We start from the raw sequence: 23,100 nt of genomic DNA, 5'->3' as shown, positions 1-23,100 counted from the left end.
CACATTGATGACAAAGTAAATATCAGCTAAAATGTTACAAAAACAACAGTAGCACTTGACCAATGTTGCAATTTGACAGTTAAAATTCTGGTAAAAATTTTACTTTAGGTATAGACTACTTTCATAAGTAAAAACACTCATTCAACACTCACTTACACATATTTATATGCATACTTATATACAAAACACTACGTCAAACGTAAGAATTGCAAGTAAATGTAAAATATTTCGAATAATGCAAAATAAGAACTTTTCCTAAACGTCCTTGAGCAGCGTTCAGCACTAGCTCAAAAACAACACCAACAACAATGGTTGAAGCAACAACAACAATAATGACAAATTACAACAAAACTAAACGAAACGAAACAAGTGCGCTTAATGCCTTGCACGTCACTCTACACAAAATAACTTGCTTGCTTGTTTGTATATGTACTTGCATAGCTCCACCAATTTCCTTTCGTTTGTGGTGCATGCCGTGTGGTGCATGCATTGTGTGTAGAAATGTGTAAAAAACTTAAATGAAAGAAAAAGTAGTGGCCTGGAGATGGTCGTTCGCATAGTACCCTAGGAATTGAGTAGCCTTAGAAAGTGCATAAATGTAGGCGTGTGAGTGTGTGTATTTGTTTGTGTGTAAAGTAGAATTAATTTTTTGTGCAATTTATGTAGGATACTTCGCTGCTTTTGTATGTTGATTTTATTTTTATTATTTTGGTTCTTGTCTACTTGAAGGAGCTGAAGACACTGAAAAGTATCTTTATGTGTAAAGTATCTGTGAAGTAGGTGTACTAGATTTGACTTTTATGGTACAAGTATGTTGTTAAGGATTTTTTTGTTTCGTTTTGCTATGTCGTGATTAAACGTTGTTGAGATAAATATATTTAGTTTTAGTTGTTCTAAATTATTTGAGTGTGAACAAAATTGATTTATAAAACAGTAAACAATGTAGGCATAAAAATACCGATGACAACTGTTAAAAGTTAATTTACGACACTTAAATTTACAATAGACTGAAGAAATTAAAAAGAGTGTTATTATTGAATTCATAAAAAACAGAACTAAAGAATTTATTATGCAAGAAATTTGCAATTTTTAAATTAAAAACATTACTAAAACATAAATATTAAAACAAATTTTCTTAACCTTGACAAAATGTGTTTTCAAAGCATTCATAACAAAGCATTTCAAAGCATTTTTCTCAACACATTTTCATGACTCTATACATATTATTTTTTAAAGTTTTCATCTCAGTCTTCACTTTTTCACTTTTTCACTATATGTGCTATGTACCGTTTCAATTTTTAATACAAATCAATAAAAAGTTAAATGTGTACTTATTAACGTTATCTCGAACTATATTCTGAGAATTTTGAATTACAGTCCAATAAAGAATGAGGCAATGAGGCAATCAAACATGAAACTATCAACATTAAGGGCAAAACTTGAAATTATTTTAAAATTTTAATTTAAAGTTAAATTTTGTCAGTGCTAAAAAAAACCGTATTTGCTTTCGTTGATAAGATTCACGCCTGTTTTTTAGTTGACACATAAATATGAGATAAAAAATACTAAAAGTGGATTTTGTATATAAATTCGGAACTTTTTGTACCACAAAAATTTAAAATGGTTTAAAAATATAAAAATTTATTGTTTGCAATGAACTTATTTCATATTAAATATTTTTTGCAGTAAGTAATCAACTCGAATACAAATACAACCACAAAAAAAATCAAATAAATTAACACATGTTTTTGCTTAGCTACTTTTATGTACAGTATTTTTTACAGTGTAACTGATTAAAGTTATAACGCTCAATCCCAGAACCAAAACTAAAACCAGAACAAAGCAAACAGAAACACAGAAGGCCTGAGATCTGGCAATAATGGCGGCAAAAGAAATGTGTGTAAATGCGTGAATATTTTTCATGATTTTGCCATATTTCTGATTACGTATTTATGTTGATTAATTTTATTTTTATTATTATTTGGTATTTATAATTTTGACTTGTCTTTGGCTTATTTATTTTATCTATTTTTGCCCATTTCAACTTTTGCTTTTGTGGCATATAAAGCATACACTTTGCACTCGAGAATGTGTAATAGATAATTTTAGAATGGAAATGAAGTAGGAACCAACAACAGACGTAATAAACACTTGATTTGTGTAGTCCATGCATGAGTGTTTAATAGATATTTTTCTACATGTTTTCATATCTCTGTGATTATCTGTGTGAGTATATAATACTTATGGATACAAATGTGCTTATGAATGAGCTGTTAATATTACTTCATCAGTTATCATAATGATGTTATATTGCTTAACAGAGATTGTAGTGTTATTAAGTAAATTCCTATAACAAAATAGTGAACCTTTCTCTACAATTTTATAAAATCAGTAATAATTATACATTTTTAAATTGAGTTTATGTGATTTAAATGAGTCCATGTCATTCACTATGCAATATAGATAGAATAAATAGATGAAAATAAATTTTAGTAACATCATTTATTATATTTTTGGTAAATATTAATGAATACGATTATAATTATTTTCTCTGTTGTCATTCAAGACATCATTATGTTAAGGTTAAGGTTTGCATTTTGCAATATGGATTATTTAACAAACACTTAATGTATAAAAATTGTGGTATCTTACTATGACTTAAATGACAATTTTTGAATGACAAAAATTTGGAATTTCCTTCTGTGTTAGACGGATTTTTCGTTTGGCAGATCTGTAAACAAATAAAATTGTTTCATCTGGGGTAATAAAAATTCTTAAGTGATTTTCGAAAGACAATTTACCTATAAAATCCATCTCATCTGGGGCAATAAAATTCTACAAGTGATTCTACAAAAACTCACTGTATGTTGTGGTATTTTTTCCAGATGTGTCTGGTACAGTGTTGTTTTTATCGTGCGAGGAATTCTCCGGATAAGTGGTTTCGTTATAGAGATATAAATTGACTACCAAGTCAATAACTCACCGAGTCTTTATTTAATTTCTCGCGCTAAGAATTTTAAATTCTTAGTAAAGAAATTGCAGCATTAATGTAGAATTAAATATTGTCTTCATCTCACCCTTTCTTTTTTATTATATTTTCAATATAAAAAACTAAAATGATAAATCTGTTGATTTGTGTTTTCTGTAGTATTATATTACATTGATCAAATAGTGGAAAAATCTTAATAGGTTATATCTCCAAACCATATGAAATGTATAAGAATCAACTTTAATATTATCCAGAAAACCACACAATACCTAAAAAATATTCGGTCTGTTGTGACTAATTCAATTTTTTCAGAATTTAAAAAATGTGATGTAAACTAGGTCAGAGGTTAGGTTAGAGTTGCGTACTTGTGTCTAAAGTCCACTTGAGCTCAAATAATAGCCCGTTGTAATATCAGTTTTATTTCATTCAAATGAAATAAAACCAACGTGACAAGTTTGTAAACTTGGTCAAGTTCCCAATTTTGCAAAATGATAAGTTTGTCAGGTCGGTAAGAAAATAAATCTCAAAAATTTTAAATTATCTATTACCCTATGATGTGGACAATGATACATGAGGTGGAGAACAGTTTCTTCCTCATCCACAGAGCCGTACTAAATGAATTGATAATCTATATATGATTATATGAGTCTGTATATAAGTTATTATTTGAAAATGGAACGGAAAAATTAATTTCGATAAACAGTAAAGATTTTGTTATATGTTATAAATACATTTGGTTATATTTTTACTTTTGAAATATCTGAAGACAATATTTATTCCATAGAAATTAATAATATTAAGTAATCACCTTTTTAGCACAAATGGATTCAAAATACGTACTAGGATTATAACCCTAGGTACAATATAAATTTGTTAAAATAATATATAAAAATATTGAATTAAGTCATTCAATGGAGGAAAATAGAAAACTTGTCTGGTAATCTAAATGAAGATTTTGTTTGTGTGTACTTTACTTGCTGACGAGTACAGCTAGCGAGTACATTACCGACGAGACCGAAGCGACAAAATATAAATTGAAAACGAAAATAAACGAAGTCGTGATGTGACGTGATGCCTTGTTTCGAGGTTGGAGCTTATCTAATACCGAAAATTTGTGCTGTGGCGTTATAAACTTTTAGTTAAAAACTAAAGTTTTGTTTTTATATTGTTGTTTTTTAATTTTTTTTGTGTTAATTTTATGTAAAACAGTATTTTTTGTAGTTGTTTTGAAAATTGGTTTCTTAAATATGTCAGTTGTGCTTTTTAATAGCGCGCTGATATTGTTGTTGTTGTCTGTTTTAATATTTTTATAATTTTTTTTCTATTATTTAATTTATTTTTATATTATTTTTACGTTTGATCATTGCTTTGCAGTTTCTTCCGAAAGAGCGAATTTACTGGTTGCTGCTCTCCATTTGTCAGAGAGGAAAAAGTTGTTTTTTTTTAGCTATATTTTATGCTGTTTCAGTAGAGAGGGTGTGAAGAAGTGTTTGTACAGTAAGTAGAAAAATCAACGTTGTTTGTTAGCAGCTACTCGGTGACTCGGTGAGTTATTGAATGGATGAACCAGCGCGACGTTTACCTCTTTGGACTTTGGGGGCTGCTCGTCTTGGTTAGTGAGTTTTTAGTGTGCGGTGTCGATTGTTGTAGTGACAAAAATTACTGAACGCAGTGTTCCTCTATCGCGATCATTCAGTTTGGTATTAAAAAATGAACAAAAAAAAAAATAAATGAATTCACATTTTGGACAACGTGTTAAACAAAAATACAATAACAAAAACGAGAGAAAAGAAAAAGCTTTTCTTTTTTTTTGGCTCTTAAGTTTTATGTTGTGCAAAAAATTTATTTCAAAAATATTTTTAATTTTGGCGGCAAATATAGTTTGCTATAGTTTAATTCAATTTTTAAATAATTTTTTTTGCACACATTAACAATCTAATAATTTTTTTTTTGTATTAAAACTTCACGCGAACATTTAAAGTGCAATTGAAACAAATATTTTTCTCTATTTTTTGTTATCTATGAAACTAATTTTTTACTTTTGTGATTGATGTATAAATGTTGTGTAAATATGTATATGTATGTGTATGTGTATGTGTATGTGCGTGCGTTTTTTTGTTTTACCAAAAAATGAATTACACAAAAGTTACACGTTAACCTTGAAAATTTTTTGTACAGTGGGCAAAATTGCTCATGAACTATTTATTCAAAATATTTCCATTCAAGTTCAAATATTTATTTATATTTGTTTTCTTTTGTTGGGTGTATACCATGAATTATAAAATTTAAAAATATATTAATCTTGCTGCTACTTTTTTCATATTTTCATATTTTGTGCTGATATTTGATTTGAGTTAGACATTTCTAAATTCCTTTCATTTAATACAAATATATTAAATGCTCGTATGTGATTTAAATAATTTTCTTATCTGTTAAAACAACTAATTGAATTATTTAGCTTTAATGAGCTTAAATGAAAAATATTTAAAATATTTTTATAAAATAAACGTTTCTGTTTAAAATTAAAATCACGTACTATTGAATTAAATTAGCTATAAGGAACATATTATAGATCTTTATAATTATATTACAATTTTTTTTAAAGTTTTCTTTTGCTTAAATTATTAATATACAAACTTCTATAATACGAACTTCTATAACTCGAATTATTTATAAATTATTTATAACTGAATAGAATATCAAACTGAATGCAACAGGGTTTAGAGAGCAAATTACATATAGTTACAAAAAAATTCTTTAACTCGAAGTCTGTATAAGTCAAACTTTATCTTTGCAAAATGGTATTTCGACTTATGGAAGTTTGGCCGTATATGTAATTTTCAACTAAAAAGAAATAAAAATTATAAATTTATAAAGTAAATTTCGACCTATTTGTTTATAATAAAATTAGCAAACTAATTACATGTACTTATTTTTCCAATACAGTTTGTTTCTTTAAAATATTTTAATTAACATTAATAGTTCTTATTTTAATTTTACTATTTTATTTTTTTTTCTCTCTTGAGATCATTGTTTCTTCATATTTCATCTATTCTTGTTATTTTTCTATTTTCTTTTACTCTACTTTTTTAATTTTATTTACATTCTTTTTCTTCTTTCATAGTTTCTGTTTTTCGGTCTTATCTATTTTCTTTATTTTTTTTAAAGAAATGAAGAGAGAAAAACTTTTTAGTTTTTCTAATAGACTTTAAAGATATCTATATACTTTTCTCCTTTACATTATATCTATTTCTTTTTATCTTTTTCCTTCTTTTATTCTATTTTTTTTCTATTTGTTTCTATAATTTTCTGTTTTATTGACCTATTTAATTTTTTTTGCTTTTGTCTTTATCAATTATTTTCAATATGTTTTATTAAAATTTTTATAATTAGTTCTTAACAATTCTTGTCTTTTGCTTATTCTTTTTACTCTTTTGTTGTTTTCCATCCCTTACTTTTAATTTAGTGTAATTCTCTCTATTTTTTTGTTTTCTTTTTATATTCTATGCAGTATTGCTATATATATATTTTATTCAGTAAATGATATTGCTGGTTTTGTTTTTGATATTGCTTTATTTCTCTTGCGATCTTTTATATCTTTATTTTTCTGTTTACGTCTTTTATCTGTTGATCCACAGTTTTTTGTTTTCTATATCTTTTTTTTTGAGTTTATTCTATTATTTTTCTTGCAATTTTTTTTATCTTCATTCTTTTTCATATTTTACAGGTTTTTGTTTTCTAACTGTGAGGATTTTATCTCCTCATTTCATATTCAATATATCTTTTATTTTACTTTTCAATCTTCTCTATTAAGACTATTTGTTATTTCTCTTATCTCTTTCTCTCTCCTTTTATAGAAAGATTTTATCTTTTATAATCAATATTAAGTACTTTATTTCAATATACTATATATGCAATATAATTGTTTATCTCTCTATCTCTTTCTTTTAATTTTCTTTTCTTCTTTTTTAGTTTTTGTTTTTTTTTGTAACTAAAATTATTTATATTTTTTTGTCAAGTTAAGTACCTTTATTAAATATATAATATGTTATGTAGGCCGTTTCGGTACAAATTTGGGCAAAGCACTATATTCTATGGAATTCATAAATGATTTATTATAGCACTTTTCTACAACTTTTGCTTGCTAAAGTTGGCAAAACTTTCTATTAGAATGAAATTTAGAGGAAAAAATAGTAAATTTATTTAGTTGAAATCCTTTAGGGTTTTTTCGTAATGCAAAATAGAAGGAAAGAAAGATAATTTAAGGAAAGTCTTAAATTATTTTTTGTGACATTTTTTTACTCTTTTTTTTTTTATTTGACATTAGCAAAAATTTTATAACAAGTTTCTAAATGTATGGTCGTAGATTTTCTAATATGATATATATTCAATATACTTTATATATTGTCCCTTTTTTTATGAGTAAATAAAAACATGCAGTCGGTAATCGAGATATATGTTCTGTCATTGAAACTGTTCAAAGTCTCTAATCAATCAATTTCAAGTATTCTTTGTTGTTAAACTAAGTTTTATTAGTTTCAGTTGAGTTTTATTATATATTAATGTTGTCATAATGTATGTTATATATTGTTGAATTTGTTTATATATTGTCTTATAAGCTCAAATACATAATTAACTGTAATATGTATATCGTTGCTTTTGTAAAATGAATGATTGGTCTTGTATTTTTTAGTTTAATTCAGATTTCTATAAAGTCACCCCTTCATCAATACAACAGCTATAAAAAAAAGATAAATGAATTTGTGCAATTTAGTTTTAATTTGAATTTTTCTGTAATCATAAAAAAATTTATCATAGAATCATATAAATTCTAGTTAATGATTTTAAAATGTTGATCCCTTATGAACTACTAGTTTCTTCATGCTTTTGAATTATTTCCCAGATTTTGGTTTTAGATTTGCCAGTTAGTATGCTACATGAAGTTATCTCTAATAAACTTACATTAGTTCATGATTATATATATTTGCATATCATAAAATAGCGACATAAGTCCAGTAATAATCTAAAACTAATTTAAATTTGGTCGTAATAACAATTTATTAATAAACATAAACGTAATAAATTATAATTTTAAAAATTTTTTCATAGAAAAATTTATATGAGATACTTTTAAATGCTTTGACATAATAACTTACTCAAAGTCAAGTTGAATATTACGAAATCAAAATCAAAACCAAAAACAAAAAGTAGTTGTGCTCTGCAGTGTTGCGATATACCCACATAACATATATTACGTATATATGTATAATATTTTTATTGCATATTTATACACAAGTGAATATGTATCAACGATATTTATACTCATATAGTTAAATAATCTTTCATGCACTTGTGCCGCCTATATTCATATGACTAGCTCGCGTTCTCTCCATTCATAGTCGCAGTTTTGTATCTTGTATCTTATGCGAATGTAGTCACTAATTGAACCACTTTTGTATCCATTGTTGTGAGTGAGTTGTGCCACATAAAACAACAATAATAATAAAATAATGTGGCTTTGCTGATACTAATTTTTTTTGATTTGGTTTCTAGTGTTGTTAGTTATGTTTTTTTCCCTTTAATTAACTTTTTATTTCAATTCCACTATGTTTTTGTTCTTTCTTTGTAATTCATTTATCTACAATTTTTTGAACGATAGGACAGTTGTTATTATTTTCGACCACATTTTTTTTTAGATTGTTGAAGAGAGTTTTCCAAAAAAAAAAATAGTTATTAAAGAAATGAAATATTTTTTGCTTAACAATTTTTTTTATTTTAACTATACAAAATTTTAATGTTATATTACAATATTTAGTATTTAAAGTCATAATTTAGTTCAATGCCAATGAATTTTAATGTTCAACATTACGTACAATGCGAATAAAATATTTTTAAAAGTATACTATTTTAGTGTCTATTTATTAAAATTATATGAAATAAGAAAACCATTATGAAATTACATTTTATATGTGTTAGATATTATGAGAATTTGTTATGTTTATCAAAGACTTTTTGTCGTTATTAGAATTTGTGGGTAGTTATACGTTTTAATACAAAGGTTTACAACCACATCTTGTTTAAAGTCCTTTATTGGTAATTAAATTGGTAATTAAACAATAAAATGAATTATATTGAATCTAGTTAATTTTGAATTAAAACAAAGAATACATAAAAATTGATTAATATTCACAAGAAATTTATTAATTAATAAAAAATTAACTAGTTTTTCAACACAATTTAGATAATTGTTGTTTTTAAGTTTAGTACATTTTTCATGAGAGCAGCAGAAAATTATTGAATATTTCGCACTATAAGCAGCTGTAAATAGATTATTGCAATTAATAAAAAAATATATATTAACATTAATTTTAATATGTTTGTTTGTTCATGTATATATGTATATATATGCATACAAATACAAGTTACGTACCATTGAGAATATTTTTTTATGTTAAATTTGCCTATTTAAGCAAAAGAAAAATTTTAATAAAAAAGCAATAAATAAATTAAATGATTTTGTAAATTTATAAATTTCAACTTAACCTTGAATTTTCAAGTTAATACTATAAATGAATTCAACAGTTTTGTAATTAACAAAAAATATATTTTGTCTTTGTTGACTATGATTTTGGTTAACATATTCAATAAAAAATGAAACGCCGCTGTTAAGTACAACAGTGAATTTTTGTGTTATTTTATCATTTTGTGCCTTTGTAAATTGATTTGTTGTTATATTGAAAAAACATTGAAAGCTAACTAATTAAGGAAATCAACAACAGCAAAAACAACAGCACCAACAACATCAAACACAATAACAAAAACTTTCGTAATAACAGAACCAAATTTATGGTTTATGTTATGTAGCCAATTGGCAATGTTATGTGCGAACGCACATACGCAGCTTTTTGTTTTTGTAGTGTTCGTGTGGGGCATGTCGAAATAACTTTAGTACACAGTTACTGAACACTAACTTCCATGTAGTTATCTCACTTTGGCCTTTTGAAATATTTTAGTTTTTTCTTTTTATGTGTTTTTATGTTATTTTTGTTTTTTTTTTGTTTTTTATTGTTTTTTTTTTCTTTTTTCTGATGATAGTGGCAATTCTGAGTTTACAACCGCGTTATGTTCACATTAAATGTCACTCATACGCTCCGCTGTGTTTTACTCTTCTCTGTATGTTGTCGGGTCAAATTTATTTTTATTAATTATTAATTAATTTTATATGCGTAACTAGTTTCCAATGCATTTTTATAACCACTATTTTTTAATTTTTTCGTATCTTCATTTTGTGTTGCTGCTGTCGAAATAATTAAAATTCAAAATATTTCATAACAAAATTTGTTTTAAATAAAATTACTCAATTTTGCAAAAAAATAAATGTTGCACCATTAACTAAGTTGGTTATCGTTTAACGTTAATCTTCAACTATTATGTTTTTTTTTGTTGTTATTTTATTCGAACTTTACATAAGTTTTAGTTAATTTATTTATTTTTTTTTTTTTTTTTTTGTTGTTAAGATTTCGTTGCATTATAGTTTTGATTAATAATTATTCACGAATTTAATTTAAATAATTTTTGATTTGATTTAAGAGCTCAGGGCAAGCAAGTTTAGGTGTAAAGTGAAAAAGAAAAATTTTATCATATGAAGGTTTAACAGTCTCTGTTAAACTCTTTGTGTTTGTTGTAATTTAGTTATAAATTAACTAAATATATGCATTTTTTTATTTTACTAATCATATAGTATTTTGCGATCTTGTTAATTTGTGAATGAGTCTATTAGATTCAACAGTTATAATTACAAAAAAATTGTTGCTACTGTAAAATATGGAAAATTTCATAGTTAAATTTTAACTTTCAATTGAAAGGAATAAAATTTCAAACTTAAATTGTTTTATATAATATATAATATAATATAATATATATAAGTCAAACTTCCATAACTCGAAGTACTATTTTGCAAAGAAAAGGTTTGACTTAAGGAGACTTGCAGTTAAAGATTTTTTTGTAATTGTATGTAATTAGCTCTCTAAACCGTCTTGCACCTTGACTGTATTACAAAAATGCTTAGTCAAATCAAACGAGGATGTATTTTAGTTAAAAATAAAAGTATAAAGAAGTTATTATTAGTTATTAAAAATCTAAAATATTTTTTTTCAGACTTGTTAAAAAGAAGAGAGTTTTAATATATACTATATTAACTAATTTTGTTGTTGATATATAGTTTTTAGTAATAAGTTATTTGAAACTACAAATATAAATATTAAATTTATTTTTCATTAAATCCTCAAATGCTTTTACTGCAATATAATTATGATATGTAAACCAATTTTACAAGTCATCAGTAGTTCTCTATCCTATTGTTTTTCTTTTTTTTTTTTTTGTTTTTTGACAATGCTAATGACATATTTCGACCACTGTGCGTGTTGTTAATTATAGATTTATTGTATTGAATACATTTGTGTTTTTTGTTGGGAATTTAAAGTTTCAGTTTTTTTTTTCATAAAATATTTGGCATGATGATTATTGTCTAAACTATTATATGCATAATATCATAACTGAGCTCATCATTGCCATAATGAAAAACTTCATTATAATAATGATGAAGCACAAAAGCAGCAGCAGCAGCAAGCATCAAGCATCATCAATAGCCATTGATCAGTGGACTTTTCGTGTTTAAGTTTTTTTTTTTAAATAAATTTTGTGTATTTCTGGTATTTTTGGTGTCGTTATTGTTGTTGTTGTTTTACTATTTTTAGTTTGTTTTTTTGTTTTTGTTTTTGTTTTGCTGGTAGTTTCAGCTAATATCGTTTTAAAGCATTTCAGTATATATTTTTGACTACGGTGACAGGTAGTTGTAAGGTGTTTGCGGATGATATCAGTATTAAAGCGGGTTTTTTTTCGAAAATTGTGGAAAAAACAGCACTTTTAATGTTGTGAAGTAGTTTAATATTTTCATGAATTTATTTTTTAAACTACAAATTCTGGTTCTAATAATAACTATAAACTTTAGCTATGATGGTAATATTATTATAAATGCCATCAGAAATATGGCGATAAATTGTTTCATAGATGATCGAGATATGTGTTTGATTTTCTGGAGAGATAATAATAAAAGAATAAAGTAATCTGTACTATGATATTTTTTCATTAATTTCTACAGAAAATAAAAAATTTAATTTTTTTGTGATTGTATGACAATTATTGCTATTATAAACTAACAATAATTATTGCCACAATCTGTTTTAATTATTATAAAAAACAAAATGACATGTGTGGCATTCATGCTACACATACTTCTCTAATTGTTATAATTATTAACTATATAAAAGTGTCAGAATTTAAATTTAAACTTTAAAATGAATAATTTTTATGAATAAAAATCCAGCACAATATTCAATCATTTAAAAAATTTTAATGGAAAAATTCCAACAATATAGTTTGAATTGTTGTTACTTTTTTCACTAAAAATGATTTCAAATTAATTTTAAGTATATATTTTATAATTATTAATTTATATTGTTATATTGCTGTTGTAGCTTATTCGTTTATATAAAGGTTTTTAATATAATTAACATTAATATGAGTATCAAAATTAAAAAATAAAACCTTTTTCTTTCGTAATAAAAAATTTTGCAGCAGAAACATTCCCACAAAAGTACTAAAAACATAAGAAAGCAATAAATGTGATATTTAGTTAATTAAATAATCAAGAAAATAATGTTGTGATAACTCGAAAATCGCAGAAAAGAAACACACTCAAATCCATATAGACTTAAAAAAACTAAACTTCGCTATCATAAATAATTTAAAAGACTAAATGCTAAAAAAAAATATTAAACAATTGTAACTAGAAAAAAAAATAAAACAGTTATAAAAACAAAAAAAAAAAAAGAATATAATAACGTAATAAGTATGTGAAAAAGAAACACATTGTTTAAATGTGCAAATGCTTCCAAGAAACAAAAATCCAAAATTCCAAAACAAATGATTTCGTTCATTCATCAGTAGTGCTGCACTTCAACGTTTATAAGGAACAACAATTTCCATATAGCATAGCAACACTTACATCAGCATCAACATCAACATTAGCATCAGCATCAATATTAGCATTTGCAACATTAGCAGCATTTACCATTAACAGCAAATTCATGTGCCACAAACGTTGCAGCAACTATTGCAAGTCACAGAAAATACTGCAAAGTAAACAACAACAATAAAACGTGTATATTAATGTTAACAGCATTATCTGCTTAACATAATTATATATATGTGTAATAAAGTGCAATAAAGTACTACCAACAGCGCGCAGGATAAATACTGTTAAAAAGCAACAATATCTCTGGCAACACTGACGATTCTGGCAACATTGAAGCTAAGCACACACAAAAAGAGTCTAAAGCACGATTACTTACTGCAACCGTTGATAGATTTGAAACTGGCTTTAATGGTAAATTAATTGATATTAAATATTATTTAATTGGATGTTGTGCATTTTTGAATAATTTTTTTTTGTACTTATATTTTCAACTAATATATTTAATCATATATAACGATCATTAAAAAAATCGACCTCAACAATTACATTCATGCTCCAGTAACATATTTAATTGTAAATAGCAGCTGAAGAATTATATAATAATATTTCAGTACTACTACTCATATTCATTACTGCAACTTTTATCATCTAATTTAACAAGCAACAGTTTTGTACAATATAAATAAAAAGAGCAGAACTTAAAAAAAATAATCATCATTTACCATAAACATCTGCGTTCATTAAATAAAATCAAAAATATTTCGAGCACTTTTTACATTTCAAATTCAAATAAAATCGACTGCAACTACTACGCCTACAACCATTACTTTAACTATTAAAACTACTACCATTACTACTACTACTACTACTTTTTATAGTACCATTATCATTTCTACTACTATTTAAACAAGAAACTGCTACTCTTACCACTAACAACTTTAATTACTCTTATTATTACTACTACTACTACTACTACTACTACTACTTAATACTTAACAAAAATTGCTGCTCCTGTTCATCTTGTTGTTGTTGTTGTCGCCTATATAACCACCACCACAACCACCACTCAACCACTACCACCACCAAACCACCACCACAACCACTATCAACATACTGCGTAAAAAATTTCAATAATTATTACGTGAACATTTTATTTTAATAAAAAACCATAATAAAAGTAATAAATGAAAAGATACTCGTATGTATAATATACAATATCACATAAGCAATAAAAATGTTTCATCAACATTGTTTATAACAACCAAAAGCTTCAAAACATAATTACATCAAAAACAAAAAAAAAGCCGTTGTTTCAGCAACATTAATTTTAACTGTTTCTATTTTTTTCTCTTCCCTTTGGCCTATATTGAAAAATTACTTTACTAAATAAAAACAACCCTGCAAACCTGCAACTCTGCAACCTTGCAACTTTAAATGCGGCAACTATTTCCTACAACAACAACAACAATAATAAATGATTAAATCAGCTTTGTCGCCTATTGCAGCATTATAAATCTACTGCAATCAAATACAATTGCAACACTGAAAACTTATGAAGCAGAGCACAAAAACCGTCACAAAAGAGCATATTTTTTTATAAAAAAAAAATACATTAAAAGAAATTCCGGCCACATTCAATCCCATATATATGAAATACGCCCAAATATAGAAATAAGCCAGAAGACTGATCGCCAACATTTCTCTTGAAAACGCCCGACTCAAAAAACAAGATACAATAACAAAGATTAAGAATCAAGTTTATAACTTTAACATAAGTAACATGTCTCAACCGAATTCTGCAACATTTCAGCAACAATTGCAATTGCAACCAAATACTGCTGTCTCAGCGGAAAGTCTTTTAAATAATGCATTCGATTTAATTGGTGGCGCTACAGCAGCCCAGCAATTTCTTAACCATCACATGGACTTGTATGCACAGCAACAACGGCAACAACAACAACAACATCAACAACTGCAGCAGCAGCAGCAGCAATTAAATAATTTTCATCATTCTCCGCAACAAAGTTTACATTCATCTTCGACATCTTCGTCTCCAAGTACAATACAAACAAGTTTTAACCAACACTTGAACCACAACCACAACCACAACCACCAACACCATCACAACCAACATTTAAATAAAAAACATTCCATATCGTTGACATCATCGCCTATACCATCTTCACCGATATCGACAACAATGTCATCAATAAATGCAACAACATTTAATAATGTTATTGCGAAATCTCAAACAAAATCACATTTTAATTTGCATAATCATCACCAGATGGATGCGCAACAGCAACAATCGCCACAGCAACAGCAACAGCAACAGAATACAAATGTAGCTGCACAAACAACACTTTCCAATAATAACAACAGCAATAATAGTAGTAATAGTTCCTCTGCTGCATCACCAACAGTAACAACAGCTGCAGCAACTTCAACGGCATCATCTACAACACAACAACAGCAACAACAGGTGCAACATTCACAACAGCATCATCATCAGCATCAACATCAGCATCAGCATCAGCATCAACATGGCAGCAATGTGTCGCCATATAAGTCCTGTTGGTGTTATGGTGAGTTTTCAATGTCAAATTTGTCATATAATGCATAATCTTGTTGCAGCAACATTGCCACTGCAACATTACTCATACGTTCAAAACAAATTCAATCAGTTTAAAGTTGATCGTCAAATATACTTTTATATTTAATACAAATTCATTTCTTAGTAAATTTGAAATAAAAAATTGCTTTTTGTGGGAAAGTTTCTATATATATATATTTTCTTTTTCAATTTACATATATTTTTTGTGCATATATCTGTCGCAACTTTTAATGCTTCTATTGTGCAACTTTTACATAGCAACAAACACACCCACAATATTTTATAAATGCGTAGTATATTAATATGAATTTTCTAAGTTTTTTTTTTCATATTTTTATTTTTTATTTTTATCTTTATCGTAAACATAGTACTATATTTTGGTTATTTCTTTTAAACATGATTTTATAACATCTCTGTTTTTGTTATTGCTAATAAAATTGGTGTTTATATGTTTATAATAATATATAAACATTTTGTTGCATATACATGTTGCATAATTAATAGATTAAAATGTTGTTTCATGAGAAAAATATTTAAATCAAAATGAATTTAAATAAATTTATTTAAAAAATTAAATTTATATAATGAAAATAATTCATACTCATTAAATGTACACTATATACTATGTATTAAATGTGTACAAATGTATACATTTTTGATTGTATTTCTGGCTTCTTATTGAAGTGCAAATTCATTCATAATTATTTTATTTTCTAATGAAGTATAGGAAATATGATTTAACTAAATTAGATAATTTCCATAGTCAGCTTTTATATGAAATTATATTTAGTTCTATGCAATTGTAAGCATTTGTGTATATACATATGGTATATACGTTTTAATATATTGTTTTGACTTCTGTATCATACGCCCTGTGGCCTGTAATAAAACTACGTATCAATGCAATATTAATGGATTAAAATGGAAGCTATACAAAATAGTACTCGTATTATAGGAAAACAAAATACAGTGACAAGTCAGTAACTAAATGGCAACAGTTATGTAAGCTATATGATAAAAAGGACTGACATACATAAATTGTTAAAAATAACAACATGAATCATGTGTAGCACAAATTTAATAAACTAATAACTAATATGATTAAATTGTATTTAAAATATCACATATGTTCGTAACTAATATTTTAGTCTATATAAAGAAAGGTATATCGAATATGGCAGTAATAAGACATTTTCATATACTTCATTTTAGTTTACCATTGTTTGTTAATATAACTGCTTAAAAGATTTACCAGGTATACTCAGAAAATAATATTTTCATATCTTTTCCATACGAATTAAAAATTATTTTAATTGTTTAACCTCATTCAAATTAAGTTCTAATATTAACAGAAATAATTTATTGCTTTTATTAGAGTGTTCAATATAACATTCGAATTTACTTAAACAGAGCAAATAAAAAAGAGACACATTTCTGTATATTTCTTTTTATATATATTTTTACAACCTTACAATGTATTAAAGGTAAATCTTTTCTTTTAATATAGTACTCTGTTCAAATCAGTGAGAGAAAGAACAGATAGTCAGGGTCTTATATATGTTTCTTTTATTTAATATTATTAAAGTCTAGTGAATTATTTGATTTTAATATTATTTTCTTACTAAAAATAATTTATTTTTCTTCAAATATAATGATCTGATCAAATCAAAGAGAGAGAGTGTTAGAGAAAGAGAGAGAGAGATAAATTTTTATATTATCTTTTCAATCTGTATTTTTTATCTTTTTTAAATGATAGGATTTTATTTAACTCTGGTTTTATGGTGTTTCAACTAAGTATTGAAATATCCTGGTGCTCTTTTGAGAATTTTAGAAAACATTGAACAAATTGTAATATTGCATTTTAAATTAGTCACAGTTTAATCATACTTCTGTTGAAGTTTTCATATTAATTAATTGTATTTTTAATTATTATTTTCGTGTCGGAACAAATGCCTTCCATAAACACAACAAGCTAATAAAATGCACAGCTATATCCTTTTAGTTGGCCCAGTTTCTGCTGCGTACTTCCTCTTCAATGTGTTTGTTTCCTTATGTTTTGTCGTGTTTTTATTATTTGTTTTCAACTATAGTTGCTCCTACATATGCACAAATACATTTATTAATGCAAAAATCCTTGCATTTACGGGTTGTACACATACACTTTTTACTGCCTACTGCTGGGCCAGGGTATGAGAATGTATGAAAATAAAAATACCAGTACAAAATACAACAAAAATCGTATCTCTGTTTATTTTATTATGGTCACATTTGCATTTTATATCATCAGAGATATTTTTTGAGTGTTTGTAATGGTATTTCTGCATGTTACTTACCACATCTATATATGTGAGTGTGCACATATTCTTATCTCGGTTGATATATATTGTATATTATATGTCTACACATACACATACACATACTACACATACTCTACCCGTGCATAAATATTTTTGCATATTTTGCTATTATTTATTTTGTCATAGTGAACTGTAAAAGTTATATTGAAAGCGCATCTTCGTGGTTTTAATAAAATTGTGTCATAAATTATGTTTTACTGCAGAATGGGTGGGCGGGTAGCACTGATTGCATTATTTTCCTTGTAGTGATTAAATACTTAAAGTGCCTGAAAGTATACAGTATTTGTTTATTGCGCCTGTGTGTCAACCACATAAATAAGGTTAGGTAAATTAAAATTGATGAAATTTGGTAAATAAATTATTTTCATCTATAATTAAAAGCAAATTTATTTCACCTATTAGTTGTAATTTAGCAATTTATTAATTAAAAAGTATTTATAATTTATAAAAATATTTAACTATTAAAAAATAGGTTTATTTCTTCAAATAAGTTAATACTTTAATATTTAAATAAATATTTACAACATAAATTTCATTCCATAGCTATTAAATATTTAATATAATGAAATAATCCATTTCAAACCTTATTTCTAATGAGTTGTTTTTAAGTATAAAACATTTTAATTATATTTATAGAACTGTTAAATAATATTAACAATATGTAAAGGGTTTCATATGAACTGTTGTTTCTCCTTTCTCATCTCATCATCATATTGTTAGCTAACAGATGCTCCTCGTGTACGTTTATTTTATATAATGATGATATGTTATTATATTTTCAGTTGCAATTATTAACTTTCTTAATTAGAAATACGATAAATTTAGATTTTCAAGGTTAATGGATTTTTAGATTAGCATTGTATTGCTAAATACAAAATATTCTGCGGTAGTTCGGAGTAATTTGATTCATCACTTTTTATTTATTTATGTATTTTTCACTTTGCTAGTTGAAAGTGCAATAATCTTATTCAGTACTTCTACTTATTTCATTAATAATTTATTTAAATTTATTTATTTTTTAATTATTTATTTGAAATTATAAATAAATATACTTGGTTGTACGAAAGGAATAGAATAAAGGTCAAATATTGGAGTGCAATTTATAAAATATGGACCTGGAAAAAAGTTTGCTAGTCACCTGAATGGTGTTATAAAGATTAGAGATAGGAATATGCTTTGCTTTTTTTTCACACACAAAGATAGAGGTTCTTTCCGTCTTGTAGGAATTAATTCCGGATATTACGGGGAAAATGTGGCCGAAAAAAGCTATCTTAACTTTACAGTTAATTGGATTATGGTATTCTTAAGTTCAATATGACAGAAGATGTTACGTTATTTACTAAATAATATATTTGTTTAATTTTTTGCTAAACTGTTTATACCACTTATATAATATGTCGATTCAATTAAGCTAGTAAGGTACTAATTCTACAGGATTTTCTATTTTCTACACGTATTTCCCCACGCGGGTGTGAACACGGTTAAAATTTGTTCATAATAATTGCTGAACCAATAATTATAGTGCTATAATACAGCAATATTCTCCTGTTTTGTTTATGTTTCGTGTAAATATGTCGTTCTCAAGCTCACTGTAAAATGTCAGAAAAATAGACGTATGTTTCTTATCGAAAATGTTATGGAAATTTAGTATTAAGGATTATTAATCCTCCAACATTGTACTGATGTGTCTATTAGTTAGATTTTGTAATGGAATTTTAATAGTTTTATATTATGTTATGAACAAATTTCTTAAAAATATTTAATCAATTTATTTTTAAATTTTTCAAAACTAATTGAAAATCAATATTTTAAGATTTTCTAGATTATTTATTCCAATAAGTTGAATATGTAAATATGTAATTTAAACGTACATTGCGTGCCAATGTCAACATTAACATATGTTTGGCACAGAACTTTTAGTCACTCTGAAGGAAAAACTACAGATACAAATGTACCACGAAAATGTGTGAAAATGTACATATGCAAATTATTCTATATACATCTATATATATATATATATATATATATGTCTATCAGCACATATGATTATGTGTGTTGTTATAAAGAAAATGGAAAATGTGTCAGCGGTTATTTATATTATTAGTCTAATATCTTAAAGATTTATTACACAGCAAATAGTTAATGGAGCACATAAAAATTTGTAGTGCTTATGTATGTACACAAATGCAAATTTATCTATATTTGTATGAATGGATTATGCTTATAAAAAAGTATCTATCAACAATATGAAGTAAAATCTGTTTAAACAGAAAATATTAGTCTCCACACATTGCATGAGTACGTATCTGTGCCACTTTGTCTACAATATGGAAGGCACGAAAGGGTTGCTGAGGGAATAGTAACAAGTGTTTTTTTTCTTTACTCTTGCTCTTTATCTATTACTGAGTTGTTCCACTTGCTTAAATATAGAACAAATATACAATATTTCACTGTGCAAACCAAACGTTCTATATTTGATTGTACATAGTATACGCGTGTATGTATTTCCCTTTAGCGTTGTGTGAACATCTGTATTTTAATATTCTAATTAAATAAGCTTTTACTTTTTTGTTTTCACTGTATATGTACTCAACGCCATTAAGTCATGTGGAAGTTAATTGAAATACTGAACATTCTCAGTGCTCTCTCCGAAACTTCTGATATAATAAACTGAAATAATTTTTGTTTTTTGTTAGAACGCGACAACATTGCATTTTGGCTTTTTAAATTGACGAAACTGTTTCTCTTATCTCAAACATATTTTAGTTATCTTGTTTGTATTTTAAATAACGACTGTTTCTTTAATATATTATATATGTACAGGGTTATCCATTTCGTAGTTCCATAAGTAACGTAAATAAAACATAATTGTGATTGAGATTTTAATCAAATTTTCTTTTTAATTTATTGTTTAACATTAGGTGTAAACTAAAACATCAAATCAAATGTAGTTCACAGCACATCTTACAGTACTTGGTTCTTTTGATGTGATTTTCGAATATTTGTTGGCATATAGCTAGTAATTGCATATGATCGATCCAGACAAAGTTCAGTATTTGACAGAACGCATGATTTTGGTGGGTAACTCACCTACCAAAATATAATATTACATGTGCGACCATGCCAATAAATATAAAACAGTATGTGTTGTGTGGGTTTGTAGCAACTTTCTGAGTAAACTAAATATCTTCTACAGATTCAAACATTTTAATTTTTAATTTCACGTCAAAAAAACTTGATAATTGTCTAGAGTCAGTGATTAGAATTGATGGTTTAAGTCACAAATTGTAATTTTCAAATATGTAGGGGTCTTCACACTTCTAGATCAAATGCCATACCATATTTTCACCTGTGGATTTTAATTGCCACTGATGCAATATTGTTACGATACAAAAAACAGTTATTTAAACACATAAATATGTCTATTTTATGATATATTAAAATCAATTATTACGATTACGAAAATAATAATAATGAGAGATAGAAGACTTAGTATTGAATTTAATTTAACAAATATATGTAGTTAGTTTTTTTATTTTTTATATTTACTTGCAGTGTATTATTCTATTATAGTATATTTTTTAATTAATTATTCAAAATTAGAACTAATTTAATTTAATATAGTTATAAGAAACTATTCAATTCAAATAGCTATCATTACTTTTTATCATTGTATCTCTAATTTTCAATGTACTTATTTTTTTCTCTCTTGGTTGATTTATGTTATTTACATATTGCTGTCAACACAATATGTATGCCTCACTATAATCAGGTGTATCTGTATTTCATATGAGGTTGATTGCAGTTATCGATTCTTTACACGCTATTTCTACTTGTACGTTACCCCCCGGCAGTTGAGTTGACTTGTTTGTTGGTACGCTTGACACAAATATTAATTGGAAGTGTCATCAGCGTTTCATGCACGACGACTAACTGACATATATGTATATATTCACCAAAAGAGATTGGGATCAATCTATATATTTATTTAGGTATATAGATGAAAATAACATAGCATATATCATGTACAATAGATATTTGTTTAGTGTACATTTTCAATTTAATATTTTAACAACTGGTCTTCAGTAAAACAATATAATTTCAACTTATCAACAAATAATAGTCAACCGATCAATAACTAAGCACAAATTTTTTTTATAGAATTTAATCAAAAATTTTATAGAAAATTGAGCAATTTTATATTAATGCGAACACTTAACCAAATTATTAAATGTCATTGTTATTATTAGAATTATATCAAATATAGGAATTAACTTTTCGGCTTGTGAATTCTTGACTCGGAAGTAATGCTGTTTCCATTATTCGAACTATTTAATATTCGAATGACTTAATAGTTTTAGATTCAAATAAGTTATAATTCTCATATGGTTTGTAGATATGGAAACGTTAAAAGTTTTTTACTTGGTTATAATATATTTTTCATTTTAATATTATGAAGTCGTATCATGCAAACTGTCACTGAGTTCTTCCTGTGCCGAAGTTTTTAGTAAAATATGAAAATACTTAATGATATGCAAGCATCTATATCCAATTTGGTCACGGTCCAATAAAAGGAAATCCATCCGCAGATGTGGAGAGGTCGATGAAAGTACCTCCCATCTGCATTGTTTCTGTCCAGTACACGCGGCGCCGCTTTACCACTTTAGGAGTTTTCTTCTTTGTGGGTCATTGTGAACTGCAAGACCTTTCCTTAAATAGTATTATAAGCTTTGCCAACGGTTTTATGTGCCTATAGTCCGAAGTGGATCCTTTCGGAATGCCGGTATAAACTAAGCTAGACACCAAGTGTAGTCAATTTTTTTTTTCTTTATTAAAAAATTCACTTTTAATTAATATTGTTACGTAATCGCCTGCTGTGCATATACGTTTGAATCGCTGGATTTTGTAAAATAAAATAAACTTCTTAAGTTCAATATTTAAATGCTTATATTCGACAGTAGTATTTAAATATTTGCATGCGATTCCTGTTACTAAAATTTAACATTTCCAAATTGGTGAACACAGTTCTAAATATACTTATGTATCTACAAACCGCATGAGAATTATAATTTGTTCAACTTTACAACTTTATCTAGCAAAATAC

The 23,100-nt window shown here is 26.2% G+C and overlaps 1 protein-coding gene across 17 annotated transcripts in view; it reads left to right on the top strand.

Annotated features, from left to right (window-relative positions):
- The window catches only part of LOC119682122 (RNA-binding protein Nova-1), a 70,340-nt gene that overhangs the window by 40,177 nt on the left and 7,063 nt on the right, over window positions 1-23,100 (top strand). For 4 of the 17 annotated variants that reach the window (XM_038095478.1, XM_038095474.1, XM_038095476.1 and 1 more), the window contains 2 exons: window positions 12,626-13,436; window positions 14,513-15,610. The exons of 5 other annotated variants lie outside the window; for them this stretch is intronic. In XM_038095478.1, coding sequence (XP_037951406.1) covers window positions 14,806-15,610 — 805 coding nt within the window. In that variant the 5' untranslated portion in view covers window positions 12,626-13,436; window positions 14,513-14,805. Of the gene's footprint in view, window positions 1-4,477; window positions 4,690-11,999; window positions 12,008-12,525; window positions 12,545-12,625; window positions 13,437-14,512; window positions 15,611-23,100 lie in introns of those variants that run through there. 8 more of the 17 variants (XM_038095482.1, XM_038095473.1, XM_038095479.1 and 5 more) reach the window with 7 other exon arrangements.

The sequence above is a fragment of the Teleopsis dalmanni genome, chromosome 2 (assembly GCF_002237135.1).
Source record: "Teleopsis dalmanni isolate 2A chromosome 2, ASM223713v2, whole genome shotgun sequence".
Lineage (NCBI taxonomy): Eukaryota > Metazoa > Arthropoda > Insecta > Diptera > Diopsidae > Teleopsis > Teleopsis dalmanni.
This window is presented reverse-complemented; position numbering and strand designations above follow the sequence as displayed.